Below are 12,077 nucleotides of genomic sequence, written 5' to 3' on the forward strand. Positions count from 1 at the left end.
GGAAAGAAAATATTGCAAAATTTAAGAACAGGATTAGCAAACTAGTTTTTTTATAATTTTGGATAAAGATTTAAAATGAAATTACCAAATGAATGACATATTAAAATACAAGGAAAATTGAAATTTTAATTGCGGACAAGCCTTTAGAATGTATGGGAATTTTAGGTATTAAACTGTTAAGAATAGAAAAAAAACACTACATAATTTTTTCCATTATTTACCATTCCTATTTTCCAGAATATTTTTATTTTTAAATTCACTTTGGGCCTTCTTTGGTTTGCAGGAATTTTGTGGGAATTTTAAAGGATATGACTTTTGTAGGAAAAAATTCTTTCGAGCCCTTTGGATTGTAGGAACAGATTCATATTCCTAGGAAGGATAGAAATAAATCCTTCACATTTCAAAGGTAGTAAAAATGTTAGCCTAGATCCAATGGAAAAGTTCCTATCGGATGAATCAAACGACAACTCTTTCATTGTAGGCATCCGTCGACGTAGCATTTTTGGTTTGCACCCCAAAACGGCACTCTAACCATCAATGAAGTAGCCTAAAATGGCATGCATACCCTTTCCAGTTAAGTTAACATCAAGAGATTAGCTTGATCACCAGGAAAGCGCGTACAGTACTACTAGGACACGATCCCAGCTGGAAAATATTTTAATCGCGCCTTGATCCTTCAATCTCCAATACACAAATATAGTTTGTTAATGAGATAAGGCCACACATGGGCGATGTCGCGTGGCTGAAGCTCGATGATGATCCAAACCAATTTCATTATTTTGGAGAACATGTTGATCGTGACAGATCGTGACCCAACAACTACATGTTGGTTGATCCTGACAGCAACCAACCAACCAACCATATACTCCTCTAAAAGAAATTCATAGCATTGCCAACGTGCACGGGCCATTCTATACACAGATTTTGTTTTGACTTTGGAAGTACGTTATACTTGCATTCACACTATATAAAGAAATAAATATAGCTGATTGTGACATGTATAAGAGTTGTCAGTTCATCAAATCGAAGTGCTTTAGCATAGCTATAATAGTGGCGAAGAGCTAACTGAAGATGGAGCATGTGGTATGGTTTCATGTGAGAAGATGGTGAGAGTGACATAATTATGATTTAAATTAAGCGATCACGTGCGGCATTTTTGGCAAAGTCATACTCATCAGCCCACCACCCCTCCTCGTGCGCAGATTAAATAAACCGGTAATTTTAGTAATGATCTCACGATCTTTTGATTGTGATATCATGTCGAATTCCACTCCGTAAAAGTCAACATCATCGAGAATCCTTTCTTAGAAGTTAAAAATATTGCCACATGTTTTTTTTTGCGGTAACATGTTTTGTTGTTGTTGTTTTCATTGCAAAAGGCAATTTTAAGTAATGAAACGACCGGAATTGGTTATTATGGGATAATACAATCAGAAACAATCCAATAAAATAATTACGTAAGCACAAAACGAAATTTTTGCACTAGACTAGTGCTTTATGCATAAAAGTGGATGCAATATTGGAGAGAAACTACGGCAGTTAGTTAGCCTAGTAACCAAGCATTTTCCGCGCGCTGAATAATAAAATGGGCGCATGGATTGATTCCTTTGGGGTGACTTTTCGGTCCACCACTGGAAGCTCGCCCAATCACTCACTCTCTGGCGACAATGGGAGAAAGCGAAGTGTAGCATGGGCCAAAAGGCCATGGCATAGTATTCCGCACGTTTACATGCACGCAGTGACATCGGCCTAGCTCTCGCTTTCATCCATCCCCTTTCTTTTGGAAAGGCAATATATCTGCTGACTCTTACTGCATACTAGTTTACCTTTTGTTGGGCAGGAAAGCACCATTCATACTTTGTTCAATCTTTTTACCATACGCACGCTGACATCCACATACATATTTTCTTCAGTTTTACACAAGTTTAATCAACTAACAAGCTTGTATTTGCTTTTTGTCAAAGAAGCATTAACTTAATTGTCAATCTCTAGAAGTCAAAGTCTGGATGAGAGGGTATTTGTTCCATTCCCCAATTAATTTGCTCTCACTTTGTAAATGCATATTAATATAGTCTGAAAAAGGCCTCAGACATCCACGAGGCCGAATCTCTTTATTCTGGTTGGAAGCACTACTAGCTAGCTAAGGAATTGATATTTATGTGCCGTGGCGAAATTGCGGCTGTTTAGTTAATTAATTGTTGTTATGTCACACTGCCCTCTTTTTTATAGGATGTCCCCAAAAGGGACAAGCCACAAGGCTCTTTGCAATACAAAGCGGAGAACTTGCCGATATGTTCGGACATCTCACCATGTGTGATACACAGTCTAATTACCAGAAATCATAAAAAAAAGACATCGAGCAATTAGTGCGTGTAATAAGATCAAAAAATATTTTGCAAAAACAATCTCCTGCTTTGTACTAACAAAGTAGCCATAACATCGTACCAGATTGATTTGGGATGCCTCTCGTGCACTCTATGGTGTCAGAGCTAAATCAATATATATATATATATATATATATATATATATATATATCTTTTTTTAGGTAAATCAATATATATTGGATGATGAGGGAATCCCCCTCGGATAGGCCCATCGAGACAATCGGCCCAGCTAAAAGCCCATACACTTAATAGATATGGTCGAATTCAGCAGCAACATAGGTAGCTGTGAGTCGGTGAGGAGTTACCAGTCAGATGAGTTCTTCAGTCAGATCTAACAGTAGGTCAACAACGGTTCACGAAAGACGAGCATTTCTACACATTCCACTACCCATTTATTTCATACGCTACACAATGTAATAATTCCCAAGATAGTTGACGCCCACCGTAGGGCTAATTTCCTACCAGACCTTAGTTCAGATGGTTCCTTCATCGAGAACGGGTGGCGGATCATTTATGACTCAACGTGACATCATGATGCCCTACTAATAGAGATCGCAGCCATACCATCATACCAGATAGGTTACGTATGCCTCTCGGGCACTATACAGTTTCAGTGATAAATAAATAAATATATCGGACTTGATATACATGTTGTAGTTTGTTAGGGTGACCTTTTAGGTTGCTGCAACGCCCCCCCCCCCCCAAAATAAAATAAAATAAATAAAATAAAAACAGAACACTTAGAGCGAGACATTGTATGGTTGAATGCTTGGCCAACACACACGCGCACACACACACACACACACGCACACACACACACACACACACACACACGCACGCACACACACACATGAAAGTTCAAAGGATGGAATGACATGGTTTTTGTCCTAGTAGCATTAAAAGAGGGTAGAGAAATTGATAACATTAGTTGGAACTTGGTCGATGAGTAAAACAATAGATGTGAAGGTTGTGTTCCAAAATTTTAATAGCATATGTCAATGGGCTAGAAGTGCAAGACCTACTTTCACAATATGGTGATGTTTGGTTTAAGGCGAACTATTATGCTGATGCGTATGAGGACATGAGACATGATTATATCGACAAATAATGGCCCAACGATCATATGATCTGAATGTTATCACAAACGAATAGAGAGATTGGTGGTGCACGAAGGGAACTGGGCCGGAGAGGACAAAGACTGACGGTTTTTCCCAGGTTCAGGCCCCCAGATGTGTAATAGACCTATGTCTTGCATTATTCCATTGAATGAATATGTATAATAAAGACTTGTCTCATACACTAGATTAGAGAGCTCATCCTTATTTATATAGGGGAGTGGTAGTCTGGTAAACACTTATATCCTGTATGGATTGGAGATCCCTGGATATATGGAGAGCCGATCTCCGTATAACCATAAGATCCCTAATTTTCATGCTCCCAACCTTTACACCTCTAGAGTTTCCACTTGGGTACTCGAAACACAACACCTTAAGGTCATAGAAGACTCATTAAGGAGTGAAAGGTCCAGACCGTTCGTATGGTGTTCCCACATGAGGAGAAACACATATTCACTGAGAAAATACTCATTTGTAAAAATATATTAAGTATTTTTGGGCATACTCCACCCAAGCACTTTGCATGGCTATTATATACCTGACAAACAACACAAACCATTCATTGTTTGCTTGAAATTGTGCAAAGATTTCTAATCTTTTGTACTACGCACTTTATATGATTATTAGCTCACTGGTAAGCAACCATTTAATGTCCTTGGAATTGTGCAATGATTTTTGAAACCTTATTTTGTACCAGAAGATATATCCAACTAAACATACTATAATCATCCATAAATCTTATGAACTAAAATGTCCCTGTACATATATGGGAGGATAGAGAAAAAGATGACTTGTTTCCTATTGATAACCACAAAATACGTGAGATTATTAAGATGGTGAAAATGGACCAATACGAAAGTAGGATTGCCCAATCGACTATGCCATGTATCTACAATGGGTGGGGACGTGGTGGCTGCAAGATCTTGACCCTAGGACGACTGCCAGTTGTCAACAAGATAGAGAACCCTCTACATGTGTCTCAAAAAACTTCTTTGTGATTCATACGCATTATAAAAACTATTCATAATAAATTCTAGAAAAAACATTATTCCCATAAGTGAGTTGATGAACATAAAAGGGAGTTTTTGCAATCTTAGGAACATAAAGGCTATTATCAAGATATGACAAACATAGGATTATTACCACCTTGTTGATCGCATGGATCAAGGTTGGATGAATATTTTCCTAGGAATGAGAGATTTTGCTGCTCCGTTATGGCTTGAGAAGACATCATATGAGAATACAACTTAGGAAGCGACACCAAATTGTTTTGAGCCATGATTAATGACAACACAGGATTGATGGAAATATGCCCTAGAGGCAATAATAAAAGTGTTATTATTATATTTCCTAAATCATGATAAAGGTTATATTATTCATGCTAGAATTATATTGACCGGAAACTTAAATACATGTGTGGATACATAAGCAATTACCGTGTTCCTAGTGAGCCCCTTCTAGACTAGCTCATTGATCAAAGATGGTTAAGGTTTCCAAACCATAGACATGAGTTGTCATTTGATAATGGGATCACATCATTAGGAGAATGATGTGATGGACAAGACCCAACCGTTAGCATAGCATATGACCGTTCAGTTTATTGCTACTGCTTTCTTAATGCCAAATACATGTTTCTTCGAGCATGAGATCATGCAACTCCCGGATACCGGAGGAATACTTTGTGTGCTATCAAGCGTCACAACGTAATTGGGTGATCATAAAGATGCTCTACAGGTATCTCCAATGGTGTCTGTTGAGTTGACGTGAATCGAGATTGGGATTTGTCACTCCGTGTAACGGAGAGGTATCTCTGGGCCCTCTCGGTAATACAACATCACAAGAAGCTTGCAAGCAAAGTGACTAAGGAGTTAGTTACAAGATGATGTATTAAAGAACGAGTGAAGAGACTTGCCGGTAACGAGATTGAACTAGGTAAAGAGATACCGACGATCGAATCCCGGGCAAGTAACATACTGATAGACAAAGAAAATTACGTATGTTGTCATAAAGGTTCAACCGATAAAAGATCTTCGTGGAATATGTAGGAATCAATATGGGCATCCAGGTCCCGCTATTGCTTATTGACCGGAGAGGTATCTCGGTCATGACTACATAATTGACGAAGCCGCAGGGTCGCATGCTTAACGTTCGTTGACGCTGGAGTAGTACTGGGATATTCGATGAGTGGTAATCAAATGTTGTTCGGAGTCCCGGATGAGATCCCAGATGTCACGAGGAGTCTTGGAATGGTCAAGAGGTAAAGATTTATATATGGGAAGTCATATTTTGGGTTCTTAAAAAAGGTGTAGTTTTTTCGGTATTTACCGGGAAGCTTCCAGAAGGTTCCGGAGGATTCCGGAGGGGTCCGAAAGTCCAGAACTGGGTCCACTACGACCCATGGGCTAGCATGGGCTGCGGGGATGTCCCCTGGCCTTATTGGGCTAGGCGCACCAAGTCCTCGATAGCCCATATGGCTAGGGAAAGCAAAAAAAGGAAGGAGTCCTAGTACGAATAGGATTGGACTTGGAGTCCAAGTCCTCTCCCCCTTAGCTGCGCCCTAGGCCTTGGAGGGGCTGTTTCCCACGCCCCTCCACGTATATATAGAGGGGAAGGGGTGCCCCAAGAGTACACACCAAGCCCTTGGCGCCCCTCTCTCTCCCGTTACTCCGTAGTTCCACCGCCTCGTCCCGGCGACGCTTAGTGAAACGCTGTCGGTGCTCCACCACCACCATCACCACCACGTTGTCGTGTTGGTTGTGATTCCACCTACTTCTCCTCTCCCGCTTGCTAGATCAAGGAGGAGACATCGCCGAGCAGCACATGTGCTAAAGTCGGAGGTGTCGTCCGTTCGGCACTAGATCGGTTTGATCGTGATTGGACCGCGAAGAGTATGACTACATCAACCGCGTGATAAAATCTTCCGCTTAGTGATCTACAACGGTATGTAGATGCTCTCCCCACTCGTAGCTATGCATCTCCATGGATAGATCTTGCGTGTGCGTACAAATTTTTTATTTTCCATGCAACAATCCCCAACAAGGATTGTAATCAGAACTGATGCCACCCAATAGATATGAGAGCGCATGCTCTTTGGCGAGAGGGGATCCTTCTAGATCCATTGTATCATCGAGCTCGTTTATTTTGTTGAAATAGTCATTTGCCGAGAAGTCATTCTTCCTCATATTCGCCAATTGCCCATGAACCAAGATTTTTTTTTTTTGCATTGGATTGGGAATAGAACATGCAACCTAAGTTAGAGAAACGCTTGGCCATGGTTGGCATGGCCGGCACATGCCCCAACATATTTGGAGATATTGACGCAAGCAGGGAACTCAACATTTAGTCCTATTTGACTCATGATTCATACTCAGGGTTTGTCACCTTATTACTTTTTCCTTTGTCTTTTTTGGTTACAAACTCCTTGGGTGGAGCCGCACTAGTCCCATAAGCATACCCGAGGACTCGATAACACAAGCAAGGCATTACCTGAGTTTTCCATCAGAGAAAGTTCCTCGGGTCCAACGTCACATTGATTAGATAAACTGGACAACACAAGAATGTTCAGAAAGGAGGATCTAGGCATGGTGTTTGAGCATATTGGAGAGGCGGCTCTCATACGATACCATACAAAATAGTGATATCAGATTGGTTGGGATGATGGTGCTTGGGCTAGGTCAATGTACTGCACCAAAGACTTGAGATATAAGTTGTATTTTGTTTGGGCTACAACTAACAAGCCTATTCAACCTCAAAAATGAAAACAAGCATATTCGGTTTATAGAACACAGAATATTGGAGGAAGAGATAAAATATAACACATTTAAAATTTAATATTGTAAAATGTACAACAAGCTATGATTTGACAAAACTTGTTATTGTAAATTATAGCGGGTTATTATAGATTGAAGATTGATCAACATTTTTTTTGTACGTCGACCTCGTTTTGAAATTTAACATGGTGAAGACACTAGCTAGCAAGTTTAGGTGTTTCCATCCCTGTCATAGTAAATTAATAAATAGATATCATGTATTGTCCATGGATTTTTATTTTACACAGTTCTGTGTGGGGTTTTGTGTGTCCACAAATTGATTTACTATCATACCAATGCCCTCAGTCGTTCGGTAATTCTTGAAACATCTATGCCAATTCTGATGCTGAAGGCCTGCAAAATAAAAAAAAGAGGAATTTACGAAATTAATTAAATTTATCATTATTTTATATTTACATGGAGACCTCCAAAAATATTCCAGTCGCATCTAATTAAATTTAGAGGGTGCTTGGATTTAAGGGATTTACTTTAGTCGGACTAAAAATAGTCTCTTTAAGAGGCTAAAGCTCCAAGAACCTCTGACTAAAGAGGGACTAAAACTAGTCTTGAGACTAAAATGTTTTAATCAGGGTACCCCTACTAAAATGTGGATTAGTCCTCTCTCTCCTCATTTAACTCCTCTCTTTAACACAGGCGAGTTCTGGATTGGAGGGTTTGGAGGATAATAAATGCTCATTAACTTGATTTTAGTCTCTTTAGTATTTGGATCCAAGCATGGGTGAGGCTAGCAAGTTTTAGTCCCACTACTTTTAGTCATGAGACTAAAACGTATCCAAGCACCCTCTTAGCACATACATCTAGCTAGTATGGCAAGTGTGTACATATAAGGTTATTTTGAAACTTTTTGGCTACCTTTCCTCTATTTTTATTTTCTTGCTATGTTTCTTCAGCCTAGAAAAATGATTAGAGTGGTATTTAATGACCTGCAGTTTCCTCTCATTGTTTACAGGGACCCTCTCGTATTTTATTTTGTGCCTTTTTACTTGTATATACTTCATTAATTTAGCTTTATTATGCACTAGATACAAATAGCACTCTTCAAATAAATTTGAACACATATTTTTATAGGCTATCGAGCCAACACTCCAAAAAGGGGAAAAACTTTTGACACAAAAATCATTTCATTCAGAAACTAATGCTTTAGATATGAATCCAGTGATACAATTTTAATGCCACATAACGCATATTTTATTGGTCTAACTAATTATTTGTCAAAATTTGGATCCGAGGACTCGTGCATGGCTTACATTTTGCAACATAGATGTATTTACTCGTCGCAAATGCAAAAGAGTATACTTATATATGTAACTATACCTATATATGTACGTACCCGAGAGTGTATAGTGTAAAATATTTTGTGGCCAGCAACGGAGTGATTGGCGTTGACGATGTCGGCCCCTTCTTCTTCATGGATGGTGATCACCTCATGGAGCTTGATCGGTTTCTCGGTGCTGCATATAAGCCTCACCTCCATGCTTGAATCGTCGGGTTGTCGCACCTCCACTACTGTTGGTGATGCGTCCAAATATTTATCTCCTTCCAGTGACCCCGCACCACTGCTTGTGGTAATGGTGGTAGTGGGCATTGAGATGTCACTAACTCTCCGTAAGGTAGCCATGGCTTGTGCAGAGGTCTTCTTACGTTGTAGCTCATCGACCCTCTCCTTGAGCTTCTTGATGTATGATGCGGCCACATCCAGGCTGCCTAGTTGGGTCATTGTATCCTACACACACATTTAAGGCATAATAGTGTGAACAGATTATGGGAGCTTTTTTTATTTCATGACATGATTTCCTTGTCACAAATAGACTTTCCATTTCAAGACTATGGAAGAGTTGTAACTTTCTGGTCTGTATATGGTGATGCACACAATTACACACAACAAACCTTTTGGACTTCAAAACTAGATTACCCAAATCATCACGCATAAACCAAATTGTGGATTTTCTTAATCCACATTTGGTTTGTGCTTTGTAGTTGTTTTTCCACCATACCTTGACATGCCATGAGCTTCAAAAATGGTTCACCTCCATGAATGGTTTCAATGGCGGTTTTCGCCACACGGGGCTAATGAATGTGTGCCAATGTTTTCACATAGCTCATTTTCACTCTTTCTTATCTTACTCTATGATATTTTCAACTGTGTGCATATCCATAGTTGATATTTGGGTTGTGACTTAATTCTTGAATTATCTAAAAGATCTTACAGCGTACTATCTTTATGTCCATTATCAATTGAGTTTTACTTTCTAAATATCATAGATAATTCAAGAATTAAGTTAGTGTGTCCCTTTAATTAAGTTACTCTCATTATTAGATGGGAATGTTTTGCATGAACAGCCACATGGGCCATCCCGTCTTATTGATGCACTTCATAAAACAATATTATATGCATTCTCTTATTTGTGGACATGTGAATTCAGAGCTGGACGAGTTTTGCAAGATTGCAAGATAACCCTAATAATACTTGCAAGCTGCAAACAGAAAGACTTCACATTTCAAACGTGACAGTAAGTTATTTCCTGAGAATTCGGGGCTGCGTTTTCAGAATATGGCAGAAAAAACGAACTCAGTTGAGGAAAGCAGCACATTCCAACAAAACTTAATACCCGTAGAACTCAAATGCTAGATCCCGTGGATTACGATATTTCATGTGATGAGGAAGGACTATACTAGTGGCCATTACAATAAATCATTTTCACTTATGAGGGTATAACTAGATCATATTGTATGGTGGTACCTACTGTGAAAAATATATGTCCAACAAACACAGTTCATTACCATTCGCCACTTAAATACGCGGAATACATAAACATAAACTTATTACTTTCTGGACGGGATGATATCACAATGTAAACATGGAGAACAGAAAGCTCACAAGCTAGCACTAACGTAATGAGAAAAAAATAAACATGTGAAGAGAAGTGTGTTCTTGGTCTCTTCTTACAGCGTGGGGGTTGTCTTCTTTGGGGATGAGGGACGAGAGCTTCTCGCAGAGCCTCTTCATGTGCTGCCGCCTCTCCTTCTCCGACTCCTTCTTCTCCATCAGTACCTTTGCCGTCGGCACACCAGCCGTGCCGCTGCTTGCCCTGGTCCTCTTCCCGCCCCTCGCCGGCTTTGCTTTCACCTCCATCTAGCTCCGGGAGTAGAGATTGATCAGGTTGTCTGTGTCAACGGGTGTCGATCGAAATGCAATAGAAGTGAAGAAGAAGATACCGAGGCGCAGGCAGCTGCTAGCTTCATGGTGGCAGGATGAGAATGGAGGAAGAAGAACAAGTGCTTGCGTGGCGTGGTTTAAATGGACGTGTACAGATAAGGGCCAGCCAAGGAGGCCTATGGGAGCTCTCTACTACTGCATGTATATATGGGGAACTTGAAAATATTTTTAAAAATGTGTGTGCGTGTGTATATATACTATATACGAGGTATATGTGGCTGGAGAAGTGAGATGCTGTACGTACACATCCTATTGGTTGGAGAGGGTTCAGGCGCCGATGGAGAAATATCAGCGGAGCTTTGCCTGCCGCTGTGTTGTTGCTATTATACTGGCAGTATACGTACGTGCAAATGCAGAATGGACATGCAGAGCTCCGTGTGTGTCGGCAGCGCGACACGGCATTCAATGCGGTGGCAGAGGTGACAGCAGCGTGGACGTGGATCCATTGGTTAAGCAAGAAACTCGGCCATGCGCGCTCGATACAGGAACGACATGCATGATTGAGCGCAAGTGGGAGCTGCGATTTCTGCCGTTTGTACCTCGCCATTGTTGCTCTTCACAACAATAAACATACTCCCCGATCCATATTACTTGTCGCTCAAATGAATGTATCTAACACTGCAGTAGATACATCCATGCGAGCGACAACTAATATGGATCGGGAGGAGGAGTAGCAATGTAATTGCAGCTGTTTTTCTTTGGCCCACTTGGGAGACGAGGAATGTTATTTTTTTGCTCGCGCCACTTGCATTGATTTGCTTATTGGTGCTCGTCACGCAGCTGTGCCATGTTTGCTAAAATGTTGGTGGCCACTAATTTGTCCCAAGAATGATTTGCCGATGATGAATAGATGCTCGTGCTCATGGAAAGTCAAGCCACCGGCGATTCCCCAGCTCATCTCAACCTGAAGGAGCGCAAGCTTAGATCTTTATGTCGTCGAGGCTCCCACAAACTGGTGATGAGTGCCAATATCGATCTTTTTATTACCATATTTGTAGTTAACCGGGCACAAAATAGTTTTAGTTTCATCCGAGAACACATGTCATATTATGCTTCACCGGGATAGGCTATGGATTGTATCAGTAATTATGAAGGATCTAAAAAAATGTAAGGGTTGCCTTGACGAAGGCATATATATGGATGATGGTATGATTATATTCATATATGTTGTCATTATATTCCTACCTAGCTGGTCGAACATTGCATTGTTTTGAACCGATGGCGTTTTTGTCAATTACGAACTCAAATGTAACGTATGAGTACTGTAAGTCTAACCATGTGTGGAAAGAAAGAGTTAGCCAAGCAGAAAGCTATAGAACAATAGAATTAGACAATAATATGATGCTGAATGGATGTGGTTAGTGCTAAAGGACAATGTTTACAGAAAACACACCCAGAGAATAGAGAGTATGTGTTGCAATACCTATAGAAGGGGTGCATGTCCTTGCAGGCAATGCCGTAGTTAACCTAGCTAGGCATGAGGTTCGGATATGAATTGTTTACTTTTCAAGGCCATGTTCCATAATAAGAA

The 12,077-nt window shown here is 40.3% G+C and overlaps 1 protein-coding gene across 1 annotated transcript; it reads right to left on the minus strand.

Moving 5' to 3' along the window:
* Nucleotides 1-7,498: 7,498 nt before the first annotated feature.
* Nucleotides 7,499-10,690, minus strand: LOC125527424 (transcription factor bHLH168-like). Its single transcript, XM_048691932.1, has 4 exons — nt 10,546-10,690; nt 10,277-10,462; nt 8,660-9,052; nt 7,499-7,662 (listed from the first exon to the last, which is right to left on the minus strand). The coding sequence occupies exons 1-4, from the start codon at nt 10,570-10,572 to the stop codon at nt 7,597-7,599; spliced, it is 672 nt and encodes a 223-aa protein (XP_048547889.1). The 5' UTR covers nt 10,573-10,690; the 3' UTR covers nt 7,499-7,596.
* Nucleotides 10,691-12,077: the final 1,387 nt, after the last annotated feature.

Source organism: Triticum urartu, unplaced genomic scaffold (genome assembly GCF_003073215.2).
Source record: "Triticum urartu cultivar G1812 unplaced genomic scaffold, Tu2.1 TuUngrouped_contig_3838, whole genome shotgun sequence".
NCBI classification, from domain to species: domain Eukaryota; kingdom Viridiplantae; phylum Streptophyta; class Magnoliopsida; order Poales; family Poaceae; genus Triticum; species Triticum urartu.

Excerpts from the sequence above, each read along its gene's own strand:
- LOC125527424 (XM_048691932.1), bottom strand. The coding sequence starts at position 10,572 with ATGAAGCTAGCAGCTGCCTGCGCCTCG. Across the intron at positions 9,053-10,276 it reads AAGAAGACAACCCCCACGCT|GATACAATGACCCAACTAGG; the intron begins GTAAGAAGAGAC and ends ATGTGTGTGTAG. Across the intron at positions 7,663-8,659 it reads TTTACACTATACACTCTCGG|GCCTTCAGCATCAGAATTGG; the intron begins GTACGTACATAT and ends TTTATTTTGCAG.